The sequence below is a fragment of the Aotus nancymaae genome, unplaced genomic scaffold (assembly GCF_030222135.1).
Source record: "Aotus nancymaae isolate 86718 unplaced genomic scaffold, 86718_ANA_hifiasm-v0.15.2.pri h1tg000053l, whole genome shotgun sequence".
Taxonomy (NCBI): Eukaryota; Metazoa; Chordata; class Mammalia; order Primates; family Aotidae; genus Aotus; species Aotus nancymaae.
Window position 1 is genome coordinate 28679024 of NW_026988467.1, and position 19371 is coordinate 28698394.

The 19371-nt window shown below is 44.6% G+C and overlaps 1 protein-coding gene across 1 annotated transcript in view; it reads left to right on the forward strand.

The window, feature by feature from the left end:
* The window catches only part of KPNA6 (karyopherin subunit alpha 6), a 68559-nt gene extending 52234 nt beyond the window's left edge, over nt 1-16325 (forward strand). The window contains exons 6-14 of the mRNA XM_064363618.1: nt 943-1074; nt 1893-1981; nt 3057-3156; nt 3474-3637; nt 4070-4148; nt 6926-7051; nt 7357-7484; nt 9747-9925; nt 10573-16325. Of these exons, the coding sequence (XP_064219688.1) occupies nt 943-1074; nt 1893-1981; nt 3057-3156; nt 3474-3637; nt 4070-4148; nt 6926-7051; nt 7357-7484; nt 9747-9925; nt 10573-10760 (1185 nt within the window). The 3' untranslated portion in view covers nt 10761-16325. The remainder of the gene's footprint in view (nt 1-942; nt 1075-1892; nt 1982-3056; nt 3157-3473; nt 3638-4069; nt 4149-6925; nt 7052-7356; nt 7485-9746; nt 9926-10572) is intronic.
* Nucleotides 16326-19371: the final 3046 nt, after the last annotated feature.

The following is a 19371-nucleotide window of genomic DNA, read 5'->3' on the forward strand; positions in this document are numbered from 1 at the left end:
TTCAATTTGAAATAAGCAAATCATGGAGAATGGGGTATCCATTTCCTCAAGCATTTATCCTTTAAGTTACAAACGATCCAGTTATACACTTTATTTTAAATTATACAATTATTATTGACTATAGTCACCCTATTGTGTTATCAAATAGTAGATCTTATTATTAATTTTTTTGTACCCATTAATTATCCCCACCCCACCCCCAACCTCCCACTACTGGGAAGGGGTTATTAGATGAAAGCCCTCCTTGCAAGAAATTGCAATGGGATATTTCTGTTGACATATCTCTCAGGAAGTACACAAGTAATATTAGGAAACAGTCAGGAGAAACCATTAGTTCCCTCACAGCCAAAATCTCCTCCTTACAACAATTTCAAGGAAAAGACACCAGACTATGATAGACTGATCATTCAGTTATAAATCAGAGGGTATAGTCCACTACCTGTGTGACCTGAAGCAAATCGTTTAGCTTCTCTGGGTCTCTTGTTTCAGAGTTGGGTGATGGGTCAATCCATTGGAACTTGCCAGAAACTCAGCTGAAAGGGACTCTGAGAGACCCATTTCATTCTAATCCTCATTTCAGAATGAAGAAAGTGAAACTAAAGAAATGAAAAAGTGACTGGGCAAAGGATGCATGGGGTGCTGTAGTAGTGCAAGACTCAACCTGGGACCATGGAAGCCCAATGTCTTACTCCCATTTATATCACGTCACTGCATCTTCCCGCTATCTAAAGAGGGGAGGGGAAAGGCTTATTGTGTGTGTGCGTGTGTGTGTGTGTGTGTGTGTGTGTGTTAAATTCATGGACAAGAGGCTTGCTTGTGTTTTGTGGGGTTGTTTTTGTTTTTTAAATTCATGGGCAGGAGGCTGACTATTCTGAGCCAGCCGATAGGCACGGCTGCTCAGTCTGAAATGACCTTTCAATCACTGCTTAATCTCACTTTCAGTTTGAAGCTGCCTGGGCTCTAACGAATATTGCCTCTGGAACCTCTCAGCAGACCAAAATTGTCATTGAAGCAGGGGCTGTCCCCATTTTTATAGAGCTGCTTAATTCAGACTTCGAGGATGTTCAGGAACAGGTAATGCTTAGATTTGATATAATTCTTTATAGTACCTGTGGTTTAATAATGTATTTGGTCTTTATCCTGATTCTTGGCACAGTGTTAAAACTCTTAGAATTTCCTGAGTGATAGGAAGTATGTATCAAGTACACCAAGTGTATCAAGTACAGATGGCCTCTGGGACTTGCAACTGGTGTCTCAAGGCAGGGCAGTCTTGTGGGACTGACCTGTGAGCTCTTCACCTGTGGGATCTGCACTAACTCCAGATGTTAGTGTCAGAATTGAATTAAATTGTTGGACACACGGTTGGTGTCAGAGAATGGGTTGTTGATGTGGAAAAAACTCTATACACTTATTGTCGGAAGTGCCATTGGAAAAAAGACACCACAGTACCCACATCTGAGTACCCACAGATCATGGAGATAAAGATACAACTTCGTTTCTCCCATTGAATTCTTGCTAGTTGAATAGAAGTGGAGAGTGGTAGTGGGCTCTTTCCTCCATTACTACATATAGAGTTGGTCCAAAACAGCTACAGGAATGCAACTTTCTGATTACTTTCTTCTTTTCTGGGCGATGTTGGTTTGGCTTCTCTAGCTACAGTACAGATGGCAGCCTGTCTTTACCTGCTGAACCAGGAACTCCCAGGGGATAGGTCCTTGTAGAGCAAGTGCTCAGTAAGGATTTCAACAGGGAGGTCACCTGAGCTTGTATAGTGTATTTGGGACCTTGACATCATCCTCATCCTGGTGGGTACTCACTTTGGTGTTGTGGCTATAACATACTTATAGAAGTACCAGGCTTTATAGGTGACAGTTTCATTATTCCCTTTTCAGGCAGTCTGGGCACTGGGAAACATAGCTGGAGATAGCTCTGTTTGCCGAGATTACGTCTTGAACTGTTCCATCCTTAATCCTTTGTTAACGTGAGTAATTATAATCTTCTGCACCTGGGTGTGTATAGGGTGGCCATGTGGCAGGTTATTTGGGGGCAGCATAACTGATCCCTTAAGATGATAGGTAAGTGCAAAAACTATAAAAATGCATTCTGATGGCCAAAGTAAAAGATGGGTATGTTTGGAAATTGAGAAGGTTGTGGCTGGGCATGGTGGCTTATGCCTGTAATCCCAGCACTTTAGTAGGCCGGAGCAGGTGGATCTCTTGAGCTCAGGAGTTCAAAACCAGCCTGGACAACATGGTGAAACCCCAGCTCAACAAAAAATAAAAAGATTGTACCACCAGTCTGCCAAGAAGGATCTTGTTCCTCACTTCATGGCACTGTAGAACCTCATGTTAGTCATATCCTCCTCATTGTTGAGCCAGGAGAGAGAGGCAGGACTAGCCAATCTGGAAAAATCCAACCTTCTCTACAAAACGCATTGATTTGCTGTGGGGTTATACATACATACATTGGACAGCTCTGTTGTAAATTATAGATCAAAGACCCCATGAAGTGTCATTGTATCCCTCTTTTCATCCTTCCCTCCATGCCCTCAGGGTAAGCTACATCTAAACCAAAACAAATGAATGAACTGTTCTTCAGAGACCAGAGTCTCATAGCCTACCACTATCACTTTCTTGGATCCTTCACAGAAAATCATTCCATACTGTGTGGCTAAAGCTCTCACAGTAGACCTATAGCTTTTGTTTCTTAGACTTTTAGCTTTTATTTCCAGGGAATACCATTCGTCATCCTGGACTTGTGGCCAGGGTTATGGGCATGATATATCCTACCTTAGCTTTACAGGCTTACTCAATATCTAGCCCTCTGTTTTGTCCCTATTATCTATTGTATTAACTAGCTACAGCTGGTCCTGCAAGGAATACTCTGTACAGAGATTGGCCTCCTAACCTATACCAACTCTATTAATTTAGGTCTGTGAGTAGGAAGAAACAGGTTGCTAGAGTCTGAGAGGTCTGATTGGAGTCCCTGGGGTTCACTGGCAACAGCCCTATGCCAAGGCCTCAGTACTCAGGATCTGACTTTGCTGTTTCCTTCAGACTCCTTACCAAGTCCACACGACTGACGATGACACGGAATGCAGTCTGGGCCCTGTCAAATCTCTGCCGAGGGAAGAACCCACCCCCAGAGTTTGCAAAGGTAAGAGAACTACTTACTAGACCCTGAGTAACATCAGTTTTCTTCATATGGTATTTTTAAGTCTACCTTTTCACTTTGCTATCCAGGCACACAAGATCATCTACTTCACAGGCACACAAGATCATCTACTTCACTGAAGTGAAGTAGATGATCTTGTGTGCCTGGATAGTAAAGTGAAAAGGTAGACCTAATGTTGAATGTAGTAGTGATCCCTAGGGTCTTGTATGTGGGAATGGTGGGGTAGCAATGTTAGTGTTCGTGATAGAGCTGATGTAGTCTTGTCTCCCTATGAGTCTTTCTCATTCTGCTTCCCACAGGTCTCTCCTTGTTTGCCTGTACTGTCTCGCCTACTCTTCAGCAGTGACTCAGACTTGCTGGCAGATGCTTGCTGGGCTCTTTCTTATCTGTCTGATGGCCCCAATGAGAAGATCCAGGCAGTCATAGACTCTGGAGTCTGCCGGAGATTGGTAGAGCTGCTGATGTGAGTAGTCTTAGAAAGGGTACAGGTTCCCGCTGGGCATGGTGGCTCACGCTTATAATCCCAGCACTTTGGGAGGCCGAGGCGGGTGGATCATGAGGTCAGGAATTCGAGGCCAGCCTGGACAACATGGTGAAACCCTGTCTCCACTAAAAATATAAGAAATAGCTGGGCATGGTGATGTTTGCCTGTAATCTCAGCTACTTGGGAGGCTGAGGCAGAGGAATTGTTTGAACCTGGGAGGCGGAGGTTGCAGTGAGATGAGAGCGCGCCATTCCACTCCAGCCTGGGCGACAGGGTGAGACTGTCTCAAAAAAAAAAAGAAAAAGGGTACAGGTTCCTTAAGCTTCTCCAGGCTCAGACTAAAGAAATAAAGTCAACAGGGCCAAAAATGGTGTGCTGGCCCCCTGCTGATCAAATCTCCCTCTTCTGTAGGCACAATGATTACAAAGTGGCTTCTCCTGCCCTGAGAGCCGTGGGTAACATCGTCACTGGGGATGACATACAGACCCAGGTAAGAAAGAGGAGAGTACGGGATCATAGACCAGCTGTGGAAGAGCTTGTGGAGAGCTGCCTGTGGACAAGCCTTTCCTGCAAAGGGCTGTTTTCCTGATGGGAGGCACTGTGGTCTAAGAAAGAAAGTGTGGGCTTGAGTGAAAAGTTCCAGCTCTGTCACTCTCTAAGCAGACATGGGAAACTTGATTTTCTTTTCTTCCATAAATTGGAAACAAATCATCTAATGGGTGAAGCAAAATTAAATGGAATAACTGGACTTACCACCTGGGACACTGTGAGGTAGTTAAGTTTGAGTCATGGTCCCTTTGAGATACTGGAAAGCTATGGAACTCCACCCCTGCTTCCTAGATCTTTAGGATCTCATGGATATCATGGATCTTGGATTAATCTTTTGTAAATAACCCCTCCAGTGAGGACATGTTAAACAAGGTTCCCCTCCTCAAAGGCTAGAGATTTGGGTATTCTTTGGGTTTTGAGTAGCTGGCATAATTCTGTGGGATTCTGGACAAGTTTCTTACAGGTGAGTAGTCTCACTCAAACACTAAAACCCACATACTCATTTTCTGGGTTATTTTGTATATGTATATGCATGTCCTTAAAACACAACATAAAATTTACCATTTTAACCCTTTCATTGACATTAAGTACATTCAAATTGTTTTTCTGTCATCACCACTAGCCAGCTACAGAATTTTTTTATCTAAAACTGAAACTGTACACATTAAACAGTAACTCCCCATTCTCCCTTACCCTCAGTGCCTAGTAACCACCATTCTATTTTCTGTCTCTGTGAGTTTGACTGCTCTAAGTACCTCATGTAAGTGGAATCATACAGTATTCTTTCTCATCTGGTTTATTTAATTTAGCCTAGTATCTAAGATTTGTCCATGTTGTAGCATATATCGGAATTTCTGTCTGATATTCCACTGTATGTATATACCATATTTTATTCATCCATTCATCCATTGAGAGACATTTGGGTTGTTTACATTTTTTTGGCTATTGTGAATAATGCTGCTATGAACATTGGTGTACAAATATTTGTACAAGTCCCTGCTTTCAGTCCTTTTGGGTATATACCCATAGTGGAATTACTGGATCATGTTCTAATTTTATGCTTAATTTTTTTGAGTGGCTACCATACTGTTTTGTACAGCTACTCTGCCATCTTACATTCCCAACAACAATGCATCATGTTCTGATTTACCCACAGCCTTGCCAACAGTTACTTTCTGTTTTTGTTTGTTTGTTTTTATAGCAGCCACCCTAATGAGTGTGAAGTGATATTTCATTGTGGTTTTGATTTGCATTTCCCTAATGATTAGTAATGTTGAGCATCTTTTCATATGCTTATTGGCCATATGTGTGTGTGTATGTGTGTGTGTGTGTATATATATATATATATTTTTTTTTTTTTTTTGACACATGTCTATTCAAGTCCTTTGCTCATTATTTAATTGGGCTACTGAGGTTTTTTTGGTTGTTCAGTTGTAGGAGTTCTTTATATGTTCTGGATATTAACCTTTTATCAGATACATGTTTTACAAATATTTTCTCTTGTTCTGTGGTTTTATCTTTTAATGTTGGTGTCTTTTTTAAAAAAAACACTTTTAATTTTTATTTAATTTTTTATTGAGACAGTCTCTGTCACCCAGGCTAGAATGCAATGATGCCATCTCCGCTTACTGTAACCTCTACCTCGTGAGCTCAAAGCAATCCTTCCACCTCAGCCTCCCAAGTAGCTGGGATTATAGGCATGCACCACCATACCCAGCTAATTTTTTGAATTTGTTTTTCTTTGGAAAGATAGGGTTTTACCATGTTGCCCAGGCTGGTCTTGAACTGCTGTTCTCAAGCAATCCTCCCGTCTTGGCCTCTCAAAGTGCTGGGATTGCAGGGTTGAAGCCACCTCGCCCAGACCAACTTTCTTTTCTTTTTTAATTTTTTTTAATAGGGTCTGTCTGTGTTGTCCTAGCTGGCCTTGAACTCCTGTGCTGAGGTGATCCTACTGCCTCAGCCTCCTGAGTAGCTGGGACTACAGGTACATACCACTGTGCCCAGCTTACTCTGATGTCTTGATGCACAAAAGTTTTTCATTTTGATTAAGTCCAATTTACCTGGGCAAGGTGGAGTGGCTCATGCCTATAATCCCAGCACTTTGGGAGGCTGAGACAGGAGAATCACTTCAGTTGGAGTTTGAGACCAGCCCTACAACATGCCAAGACTCTGTCTCTACAAATTTTTTTTTTTAATTAACAGTACAGTGGCACATGCCTGTAGTCCCCAGCTACTCAGGACACTGAGGCAGGAGGATTGCTTGAGCCTGGGAGGTCAAGGCTGCAGTAAGCCATGATCGTGCCATTGCACTGCAGCTTAGGCAACAGAGTAAGACCCTGTTTCAAGAAAAAAATTAGGCCAGGCGCAGTGGCTCATGCCTGTAATCCCAGCACTTTGGGAGGCCAAGGCAGGTGGATCACCTGTGGTCAGGAGTTTGAGACCAGCCTGGCCAACATGGTGAAATCCCATCTCTGCTAAAAATACAAAAATTAGCCGGGTGTGGTGGTGGGCACCTATAATCCCAGCTACTTGGGAGGCTGAGGCTGAAGAATCGCTTGAACCCCGGAGGTGGAAGTTGCAGTGAGCCAAGATGGTACCACTGCACTCCAGCCTAGGCATCAGAGAGAGACTCCATCTAAAAAAAAAAAAGAAAAACAATTTTAAAAGTTAAAAACAGTTTATCTAATTTCTTTTGTTTCCTGTGCATTTGTGTTCTAGGTCATTCTTAATTGTTCAGCCCTACCTTGCCTTCTCCACTTGTTGAGTAGTCCCAAGGAGTCAATCCGGAAGGAAGCTTGCTGGACTATTTCAAATATTACTGCTGGCAACAGGGCTCAAATACAGGTAAAACAGGCAGGGAAGTCAAGGGGCATAGGAACTCCTAGGAACATGGGAGGTTGTAGAATGTTTGCTTTCAGAAGAAAGAATTTGTTTCCCTTTAGAAATTAGAGTCAATGTCTGCTATTGGTCAAAGAAGCTGTGTAACCAAAACTGGCTTCTTCTGTAGCCTGTCACCTGTATAGGAAGAACAAAAGAAAACTCCCAGGATGGGGAAGATAGGTCTAAGTCTTAGCTGATTTAGGGACTAGATTTATTTATCTTCCTGAAATGACTTTCTCCTTCCATCTGCCTCCCCTCAATTCTCTCAGGCTGTTATAGATGCAAATATCTTTCCTGTGTTGATCGAAATTCTTCAGAAAGCAGAGTTTCGTACAAGGAAAGAGGCAGCCTGGGCCATTACCAATGCCACATCAGGTGGAACCCCTGAGCAGATCAGGTATTCTTTTCCCATTGTCTTGAATGATATGGATGCTCTCCCTGTCTGCTTGTGGTTTGTAGGTCACTATAAACTGTTCTTGCTCAAACAGGTTTGCCGTCTAATCCAGCTATAATAGAATTTTACTGGTAAACTGTTACAGTGTCACTGGAATCTGGAATAGATTCCATGTAGGCCATGTGGGAATCTATTCAGTGACACTGTAGCAGTTTACCAGTTTTCCCTTCTGGAGAAGAGAAACATGACATCGACATCCATCCTTTCTCTACCTTTTCCTATCCACCAGGGATCTAAAATCTATGTAGTTCTGTATCATTCCTACAAATCAAGGCTAACCATGCTGTGGCTCACTCAAAACAGTTTCTTCAACCTGGCCAACATAGAAAGATTCTTATCTCTACAAAAGATACGAAAATTTGCCGGGTGTGGTGGTGTGTGCCTATAGTCCCAGCTGAGGTGGGAGGATGACTTGAGCCTGGAAGGTCAAGGCTGCACTGAGCTGTGATTATACCACTGCAGTCCAGGCTGAGTGACAGAGCCAGAGTCTGTCACACACAGATACACACACAAAAAAACAAGCTCATCGGTGTGGTGGTTCATGTCTGTTATCCTAGCAACTTGGGAAGCTGAAGCAGGAGGATCTTTTGAGCCCAGCAATTCAAGACTAGCCTGGGCAATATAGGAACACCTCATCTGTACAAAGTGTAAAAATTAGCAGGGTGTAGTGGTGTGTGCCTGTGGCTGCAGCTACTCAGTAGGCTGAAGCAGGAGGATCACCTGAGCCCAGGAGGTCACAGCTGTAATGAGCCATGATTGTGCCACTACACTCCAGCCTTGGTGATAGAGCAAGGTCCTGTCTCAAATAAAAAAGCAGCTTCTTTGGAAAATTAATTTGGGGTATGAGACTTGAAAGAAGCAAATAGAAAGCTGTTTTGTGTATGTGTACTCTTTTTTTTTTTTTAAAGATGGAGTTTTGCTCTTGTTGCCCAAGCTGGAGTGCAATGGTGCAATCTCGGCTCACTGCAACCTCTGCTTCCCGGGTTCAAGCGATTCTCTTGCCTCAGCTTCCTGAGTAGCTGGGATTACAGGCGTCCACCACCACACCCGGCTAATTTTTTGTATTTTTAGTAGAAATGGGGTTTTACCATGTTAGCCAGGCTGGTCACAAACTCCTGATCTTGAGTGATCTGCCCACCTCGGCCTCCCAAAGTGCTGGGATTACGGGTGTGAGCCACTGTGCCCGGCCTATTTACTCTTTTATTTTAGTTTCCATTATCTGAACATTAGTGGGAAGTGGTGGGAATAGATAAGTATCTTGCCCTTGACTTGTTGCCTATTAAGGGGAGCATAGTCAGTATATATAAAACGTTAGGAGAAAAGAGTTAGGTGTTGAGTTAAGCTTTGAAGGATAAATATGGAGTTGTAAAAGGCCTCTTAGGGAAAAGCATAAATAAAGGTACAAGAATCATAAACCTGGAGACCTTTATGAGTGTGACTAGAACGTATTGTCCTTGGAAGGGAATAATGGGAGGCAGACCTGGAAAGGAGCTAGGAGCCAGATAGCAGAGCATCCAGGCTAGGCTGGGCTTGTGGTATTATGGTATTGTTGTGCCATATAATTTGGAGTTCAGGGAAAAAGGGAGCCTATGAAAAATTTTAAGCAGGTAAGTGATGTGTTCAGAGTGGTAATATTGCAGCCAAGGAGAAATTAGAGGCAAGGAGGAGGAAGGTGTGGTAACATCTACATGTGAATGAACTAGACCAACATCAACAGGAGGATAGAGAAAGGATAGGTGGTTATCAAGGCTTAGTAAGAGCAGTGGCTTACACCTGTAATCCCAGCACATTGGGAGCCCAAGGCGGGAGGATCACTTGAGACCAGGAATTTGAGACCAGCCTGGACAACATAATGAGACCTTGTCTCTACAAAAAATAAAATTAGCTGAGCATGGTGGTACATGCCTGTAGTCCCAGCTGTTTAGGAGGCTGAGGCAGGAGGATCACTTGAGCCCAGGAGTTTGAGGCTGCAGTGAGTTGGGATCGTACCACTGCACCCTAGCCTGGGTGACAGAGCAAGACCCTGTCTCAAAAAAAAAAAACTTAGTTGGGGAACACTTTCATTCTGTGGCATGGAATGAGGTCCTGCACAATTCTTTTTAAAAAAAAATGAGTAAGAGTGGGTTGCTGAGAGTGCAGAGCACCTGCCCAAGCACTTCATTTGTCCTGTATTAGTTTAGAACTTGCCTGGTCTCTGGCCCCTAGGTACCTGGTCTCACTGGGGTGCATCAAACCGCTATGTGACTTGCTGACTGTCATGGATTCAAAGATTGTGCAAGTGGCCCTCAATGGACTGGAGAACATCCTGCGGCTTGGAGAGCAAGAGGGCAAGCGCAGTGGCTCAGGGGTCAATCCCTATTGTGGCCTAATAGAGGAAGCCTATGGTATGTGTGTCCTCTCCTCAATCTAAGTCAGAACCTGAGACTGTAGGCTTCTAATGTGGTATACATATGTTGGTGATAGCAGAGTGTGGGTTAGGGAGCATCCATAGCTTCCATGAGACTTACATCTGTGTCTCCAAAACAGTTAAGAGCTCTTGCCTTAGCCAAGTTTCACCATCCACAGGGTTTCAGACATTACCATGAGTATAACGGAGTAGCTAGGGTACAGCTAGGGTACAGCTAGGATTTGGATTTGGCTCATCTTTTGAGTTCAGAGTTGTCTCCCACCAGTTTCTTCTCCTTCTAAGGAGCGATAGATCAGTTCTTTTTCTGTTAGGCTGTACGTAAGAGTGCTGGATTAACTCATCTCCCATCCATGAGAGGCTAATGATTTCCCCAGGTCATGCATCTAGTTTAAAGTGGAATCAGGACTAGAACCTCTGTAACTGACATTTTGGTCTCTTTCCTTTGGGATTCTGTAGTTTTGAGAAGAGATCTTAACTCTTCTCTTTCAGGTCCAAGAGTGATCAGATCATATGACTTGTGTTTGTAAGCACTAACATACCTCAGGGAAGGAAAAATAGGTGAATGTTTCATCCGCCCATAGAAAAGCACTCATACTTCCCTCTCCTTCCTTCTAACTACTGTAGGCTTGGATAAAATTGAGTTTCTCCAGAGCCACGAGAACCAGGAGATCTACCAGAAGGCCTTTGACCTCATTGAGCACTACTTTGGCGTAGAAGACGATGATAGCAGCCTGGCTCCCCAAGTGGATGAAACGCAACAGCAGTTCATCTTCCAGCAGCCTGAGGCCCCCATGGAGGGCTTCCAGCTATAATATCTGCCTCCGGGGAGGGGAGGGGATGGGAAGCACCACCAGCCAGCGGAATAGCAGCCCTCTGGTGGGCGGGAAACCAGTCCTCCCACCATCAGCCACCACACACCTCTGCTGCCCTGGAGACTGTGCTCTTGACCTGCTCCGCCCCCTTCCCTGGAGGGAGCACCCTCTGGACAGACAGAACCATCTGAGGCTCACCTTTGGGTTTTGTGACAAGAAGGGGACGTGTTGGGTTTTTCTTCCTTACACTATATTTTGGCTGCACACATGTCTTTAACCCAGGAGCCCAGGGGTAGACAAAGGAGGACTAAGGTAATCAATTTGCACCTTTTTTTATTTTTTTTCTTTTTTTCTTTAGTGGTGACTTCCTTCCCTTTTATCTTTTTTCAGTTCTTCCCAGTCCTCTGCCCTGATCTGTGTAACTCTTATCTTGGGTACTTGAGCAGACAGTATATTCCAGAGGTGGGAGGTGGGAGGGGAAGGGAGAAATCTGAAACAAAGTGTTCTTGTTCTGACAGAATATTAATCTTGTGCGCTTGGATTGAGTTATTTAATTTTTTTTTTCTTTTGCACATTTTTCTTGTATTAAGATTGCTCTTCCCAAGAGCCACGAGTTCCTGGTTTTAGTAAACCCAGCTGCCAGCATTGCCTGGGGCTAGAGGCCGATGGGGAGGCTACCATGAAACAAAGGTCCCTCCCTCCCTCTGACTTTGCCCAGACCTCTTTAGTTTGGGAGATCCTCCTCACTCTCCTGAAGTGTCTCAGGTACACCAGTGGGAGTGCAGGGGAGGAGCACAGGCCTTCAGATGGGGCTTCCTTCCCACGTGTAGCTACTGATCCCATGTTTCCTACTCACCTTCCAAATGGTGCGACCCAACTTCATTTGTTTACTTGAAAATTCCCCCTTGGAGTTGAGAGAACCTCTGAGGTGGCTGTATTTTCTCCTAAGCTAGAGTCAGGGGGCTGTGGTCCTTCCTTTCTCCTGAGGAGAAGTCCTTGCTCTGGTGACCTGTAAGTTGCAGAGGAGGTTGGAGTGAGAGTGTCATGTTTTGGGATAGTCAGGGATCCCTGCCTTTGGCCTTTCTTCTTCCTCTTCCATAGTTGGATCATGTATATTTTACTTCCAAAGGAGAGAATGTCAAAAAGTTCTGTATTTTTTATATTCTATATATTAGGTAGGTCAATCTTAATTGGTCTCAAGAAGAAGAACTGTCTGTAATTTCTGTAAGTAGGATACTCTGAGGAAGACCAAAAAGAGATATGAATGCTTCCTTGCTCAGGAGGCCTGATCTTGGTCCTTTTCCTCTCTGCTTGGATTCTGGACCACCACCTGGGACCAACCCTCAGCTCTCGAACCTTCATAAAGCAGGTCAGTGTGGCCTGATTGTCCCAGGACCTGAAGAGAGCAAAGATGGCCATAGGGCCTGGTGAAGTCTGCTGCTCTGTCCTTACTGCTGATCATCCTGCTTGTATCAGGAAACCCAGAAGCAGTTTGCCTTCTCAAATTCAGTCTGAATGGCCGTTGTCCACATAACTGATCACCCATGGCTGCCTCTCCTATTCTGTTATCACTGAAACTTAGTAGCCTGCTTTTTTTTTTTTTTTTTAATAACCCAGATGCCTTTTCTTTCTCTTTGAATTACAGTAGTGCATTGCTTCAGTGGCTTGCCTGTGCCTCTGGGTGGATTACATATGATAGTAAAGCCCACCTGTTTGGATGGGAGTAGAGGAAGTTGGTGTAGACCAACTGTGGAGTTGAAGGCACAGTCTGCCCCACCCCCACCTCCCCACTGTGGTTAGTCAGAGGCATCCTGCTCTAAGCTCTGCTTTTCCTTTCTCTAAATGCCATTCTTGCTTCTATTGCTACACATCTCCTTATGAATCAGGTGAAATCCGTCTCCCTCTGCTTATAGACGTAAAGTTCAAGTACTTATTGTTGGCCATTGGTCTTGAATTCCACCCCCGCCCCCGGCTTTTTTTTTTTTTCCGGTCCCACCTCAAAGTCATTTTCTGAGGAAGATGGTTTAGGGCTGGCAATTGTCCCTGAAAAACCACACCCATGTTGTACCACCTTGGTGAATCAGGTGCCACTCATCAGCTTGGGAATGGTGGCTACCAACCCCCAATCTCCCAGGAAGTCTGGGGGCAGAATCTTTCTTTCACTTGGCCTGCTACCTCCATTACAAAACCATTCTCTTAACTGTTCAAAGAAAATTCCTCACCCACCCAACCTCTACCCATTGTTCTTATCCAAAGGGCACTTTAGTAGGATCTACTTTGTACATCTCAAGTAACAGTTAAGTCCCTGATATTGGGGCCAGATTCTTAGTATAAGACATACACATCCTGTTTGCCCAGCTTTGGCTTCAGCTCTGGGTCCTGTACCAGATGGAAAATTTTTTTGGTCATCTGGCTGCTGCTTAAAGCCAGTTTTCCCTAAGAATTCCAAAGGCTAAAGTCTACTGGGGCAGAATGTGAGGACAGATTTCTTATCAGAGAAAAGTGGTCTCTAGGAGCTTTCATTTGTGTCTTCCCCAGACCAGGTTTTCCCATTATCTTCCTTTAATCCCCTGTCAGCCAACAGGTGAAGTTCTTCCAGCCCACAGAGGCAGTAATATCATCTTTTGTATCTCCTCCTCTACTTTGGCCATGTAATGAAGCAAAGTATTACTTATTTAGCCCAGGCTTGAGAGCCACTGTTTGTGGGCAGTCTCCATCTGGATTCCAGGCCCTGGCCTAAGTGAGGTAAGGCTTTCTGGTTATTGCCAGTATGGATCCCCCCTACCCCAGTCTGCTGTAGGGAATACCCTAATTAGTTGAGGCATGCTTTTGGAATCCTGGCATGTTGGCATATGGCTGATCTATCCCTTTTAAGATCTCTGGTTGAAGTATCTAGATACAGATTAGGAGGGACAAGGAGCCTTTTTCTTGGCTAATGTGTTCAAATACGTTTTTGAAAGGTGCCAGCCCCTCCAGCTATCCCACTCCCAAGTCATCATCTTTAGTACTAACAAGGTCGCTGGTCTTAGAAGGCTGCCTTCAGATCCCTGCTGACCCCAGTGACCGCCTGGCCTTGATGTTAGCTGCAGCCTTCTGACAGAACCACATGAGTTCCACCCACAGCTGGTCAGCCTTGTTACTTGGGTCAGGGAATAGAAATGATCCCCCCCAGGGAGCAGGTGTTGACCTCATTTTTCAGGGACCCTTGGTGTTCCCCCTTATCTAGATCCCATAGATCTACACCATCAACTGTTTGCCATGAAAGCCATCTTCTAGGAGTCCTGTTTTTGGAGCTGAACTGTACAGATTATAGCTGCTATTGTACTTAAATAAGGGAGAGGAAAAGAAGGTTCTCAGGCACAGACTTTATTTCTCAAGCCAAACCAGTTTAAAATGAAAACTGCCTAGCAGAATGAACTGTATTTCCATTTTTCATGTCTACCTGCCTTCCTCCCACACCCTAAAGTTGTACTTGTTTCTAGCAAACTAGAAGGAAAGGATAGGAAAGCCTAGCACTACTAACCTTACCTCTCATACCCGTTCTTTGAAAGCCCCAGTTCAGGCCTCATCTCTTCTCTAGATTCGCTCAGCTTGGTATCCATCATCTTGAGCATTCCTCAGTAGATTCATCTAGGGTTCGGATTCTAGACTCTGAGTTGAAGATAGGGAGCCAATTTCCCCAGGTCTCTGCAGGCAATCCAGGGACCCAATAGGGAGAACAGACTGGCTGGACATTAGGAATGTATATACCTTTCTGCCTCCCTGGCAGCCAGGGGAAGGTGCAAGGCTCAGTGCACTAAACCATGGTAAACATCTTCCTGATTGAACTACCCTAGAATTTAGTGAGTATGAGACTGAGATACTGCTCAGAATAAATTTCTTCCATGGCCATTTAGGATTGCACATTCTAGACCAACCTTGTCCAGTATGTTTTCTCTTTTAGCTTTTTCATTCTTTTGTTAAGCCAACAAGTTGAAAATTTGGCCCTACTGGGATCCATGTAGTGGGCACTAGCTGTTCTTTTGCCAAGGCCTTCATAAATGATTCAGTCTCATTGTCTATCCTCTAACCCCACACTCTGATTTAGACTGTGGCAAAGGAAGAATTTGAGGCCAAGACCAACCAAATCTGTGAATTAAAACTTATTTTTTTTCTCTGAAAGGGCACTTTGCTTCAGGTATGGGCTACATATAGAACCTAAGCTGACTGTGAGAGTTAGAAGAGGCAGCATTAAATTTTAGGCCCAGAACACCATGGAGAAAGGTTTATGTAGTATGTCTTCAGTGGGCCTGCCTAGCTGCTTCTGGGCCAGCCTGACTTCTGATGTCCACATTGCTCATACCTGAATCCTGCTGCTGAACACCAGCCCTGTTCTCCTGTAACTATTACATATGCCATGGCCTGGCGGCACTGAAGGAAATAACCTCTCAGAGATCCTAACACTGGCTGGGAACCTCTGACTCAGAGCATGTCCTTAAAGAGCACATCTGGCCAGGCATGGTGGCTCACGCCTGTAATCTCAAGCACTTTGGGAGGCCGAGGTGGATGGGTCATGAAGTCAGGAGTTTGAGACCAGCCTCGCTAACACAGTGAAACCCTGTCTCTACTAAAAATACAAAAAATTAGCTGGGCATGGTGGCAGGCGCCTATAATCCCAGCTACTTGGGAGGCTGAAGCAGGGGAATCCTTGAACCCAGGAGGTGAAGGTTGCAGTGAGCTGAGATCACACCACTACACTCCAGCCCAGGCAACTGCAAGACTCCGTCTCAAAAAAAAAAAGAGTCCACATCTTTGGCTGGGTGCGGTGGCTCACGCCTGCAATCCTAGCACTTTGGGAGGCTCAGGTGCGTGGATCACTTGAGATCGGGAGTTCAAAACCAGCCTGGCCAACACAATGAAACCCTGTCTCTACTAAAAATACAAAAACAAAAATTAGCTGGGTGTGGTGGTGGGTACCTGTAATCCCAGCTACATGGGAGGCTCGGGCAGGAGAATCCCTTGAACCCGGGAGGCAGAGGTTCCAGTGAGCCAAGATGGTGCCACTGCACTCCAGCCTGGGCAACAAGGCAAGACTCCGTCTCAAAAACAAAAATAAAAAAAGAGTACACATCTTCACGAACCCTCAGACTCTGGAGTTGGGTATTGGCTTTTTCAGCCAACTTTTGTGGTAACTATCTTTGATTGACATATTAAAGAAGGAAAGGGGGTATGGAGTCCCAACCACTCGAGACTGGATATCCCTCAAGAATGACTTGGGTTACCAGCTATGCACCCTTGGAAGATGAATCAAATCCTTCTCACTGGTTTTTCTTTGCAAATTCATTTGCTTTTATTTTTCTAATAACTATCAACTCTATTTTCCATGTTCTCAGGGCCCCTGGGTAGACAGACACAGCTTGATTTCAGAGCAGATGTAGGCCAAGAAACTATGGCATTGAGTGTGCTGAGTCCAGACAAATGATATTTATATACACATCCAAATTTGAAGAGAAAATGTATTTCTTTAGGTTTCAAACACTGTAATAGTTATAAAACAAAAATAAAAACCTGTTGCAAAGTTCTAAATTGTCTTCTTTGGCTTGGAGTGACCCTAGACTGGATTTTGGGGAAGAGAATGAGGTGTTTAAACTTGGAGCTTAACAGTGGAAATAAGAGTTGTACCAACCTGCAGCTGGTGTAAAGTTTTTTTTCCTTTGGCTTTATTGAAATATAATTGACATATAAATTGTACATATTTAAAGTATATACACTTTGCTCAATTGAAACATATATATACCCATAAAACAACTGCAAGACTGAATATATCCATCACCTTCATAAGTCATAAGCTTCCCGCTTAAGGATCCCTCCTTTCTGCCCCACCTCCAGCAATGACTGATCTTGGCTGACACTGTAGTTTAGTCTAGAGTTTCTCTAAATGATTTTGACTTCGTTTCATCAGCACCACTCTATAGCCTTTTGAACCCTTTTTGAGACAGTTTTTTGCTCTTGGCGTTCAGGCTGGAGTGCAGCCGTGCCATCTTGGCTCACTGCAACCTCTGCCTCCCAGGTTCAAGCGATTCTCCTGCCCCAGCCTCCTGAGTAGCTGGGATTACAGGCACCTGCCACCACGCCTGGCTAATTTTTGTATTTTTTGTAGAAATGGGATTTCACCACGTTGGCCAGGCTGGTCTTGAACTCCTAACGTCAGGTGATCCGCTCGCCTCAGCTTCCCAAAGCGCTGGGATTACAGGCCTGAGCCACCACGCCCAGCCTGAACCTCTTAAGATCAAGTAGTTCACAGACTCCTCCCTTCAGTTTAGATCAATTCCTAAAGCAGAGATTGCAGACAAGCAGCCAAAAAGTTGACAGAACCCACAAGAAGGTTTTGCTTGGCAGAGTGTGTTTAAGTTTGAATTGCCAACATTAAAGAAATGTCTGTCTTGAAAATGACTGTCCTTTCAATACGTCTCAATTTAAAAAAAAAAGGCCAAACACCATGCCTCATGCCTGTAATCCCAACCCTATGGGAGGCCAAGGCAGGAAGACTGCTTGAGGCCAGGAGTTCAAGACCAGCCTGTGAGGCATAGTGAGACCTGTCTATACAAAAAAATTTAAAAGTTAACTGGCTGTGGTGGCATATATTGGTAGTCCTAGCTACTTGGGAGACTCGGGGCAGGAGAACCACTTGAGTGCAAGTGGTTGAGTGTGCAGTGAGCTAAGATCATCACTGCACTCCAGCCCCAGCAGCTGAGTAAGACCTATCTAAAAAAGAAAAAAATACTGTCTGGCCCTACCCGGCCTGAGTTTCTGCTTGGTGACAATGTGCAAGAGCTGCTGTATTTTACTGCAATCACCACTTCTCTCTGAGTCTGGCAAGTGCTAATATTGTTGCTGTACATTGTTTATAGCAAAGAAGAAAATAACTTCTTTTTTTTTTGAGATGGAGTCTCACTTTGTCGCCCAGGCTGGAGTACAGTGGTGCAATCTCGGCTCACTGCAGCCTCTGCCTCCCGGGTTCCAGCGATTCTTCTGCCTCAGCCTCCCGTAGCTGGGAATACAGGTGCACACCACCACACCTGGCTAATTTTTGTATTTTCAGTAGATTTGGGGTTTCACCATGTTGGCCAGGCTGGTCTTGAACTCCTGACTTCAGGTGATCAGCCTCCCAAAGTGGCTGGGATTACAATCCTGAGCCACTGAATCCACCCAAAAGTGACTTCTTAACCCATGTTTCTGTCAAATATTCTTGCCTGTTCTCATTACCCAGCTGCCCCCTCTAGGCCATTGTTGACCCTTCTGCTACACCCTCTACCCCTTGCCCCATGCATACATTTTTCTTATGTTCTTTATCTCACCTAGAACACCCCTTTTATTATTTTTTGAGAAGAGCTTCGCTCTTGTTGCCAGGCTGGAGTGCAGTGGCATGGTCTCGGCTCACTGCAACCTCAGCTGCCCGGGTTCAAGCAATTTTCCTGCCTCAGCCTCTGGAACAGCTGGGATTACAGGCATGTGCCACCACGCTAATTTTGTATTTTTAGTAGAGATGGGGTTTCTCCATGTTGGTTGGGCTGGTCTCCCAACTCCCGATCTCAGGTGATCCGCCTGCCTCAGCCTCCCAAAATGCTGGGATTACAGATGTGAGCCACTGCACCTGGCCTAGAACACTTTTTTTATATGGAAACTCATCAAGGCCTGATTTATATGGTGCTTCCTCAAGAAATTTCCAGAATGCTTTTCTAGAAATAATCAGGGCCTTGGTTTCAGGACATCTGGATTCCAAACCTTTTTGAGCCTCAGTTCCATCATTATACTAAAGTTGAATATCCCTTATCCAACATGCGTCGGACCAGAAGTGTTTCGAATTTGGGATTTTCTCAGATTTTACCGGTTGAGCATCCCTAATCTGAAAATCCGAAATCCAAAATGCACTGCTCTTAAGTCTGTCACTGAGCCTTTGGGGGAAATATTTAACATCCTAACAGCCCTAAACCAATGCTCAATTAGTACAACAATTTACAATCTTCTCTACCCACAGCCTGATGCCAGGCTCTGGGACTAGAATATTTCGCCAGCAGTTCTTGCAAAATTCACTGACTTGTAAGCAAATAGTAATTTCAACACCTCACTGCTAATGCTGTAACAGAACTCTGCAGACCTAGGGAGCGAGTACAGATTGCAGAGCACTGGGAAGGCTCTGCAGTGACCTTTGAATTGGGCCTCAAAAGATTTTGAGTTTGACAAAAGCCAAACCTCTTAGGCTTCAAATTCCAGGCACAAGGATTGTTGGGTTTGATTTCATTATCCAGAGGCAACGGGGATACAGAATTTCTGATCTCAGGTGTAGAGAATTGTGGTTATTTTCGACTTTAACTTACCCAGCGAGACTTTTGTAGAGTGGGGCAGTCAGAGAAAAGGCTCTAGAATATGCCTGAAAGCCTTAACTCAGCACCTTCCTGAGGAACTGACTGCCAAAATGGTAATGGAGAGGGGAAAATATGACCTACGTTCACAAGTTACCTTGACTGCCTCAGGAAAACCTGCTGTGGTAGTGTTTCTTCTGGGTAAAAGACAGGGTAGGCCGGGCGCGGAGGCTCACGCCTGTAATCCCAGCACTTTGGGAGGCCGAGGC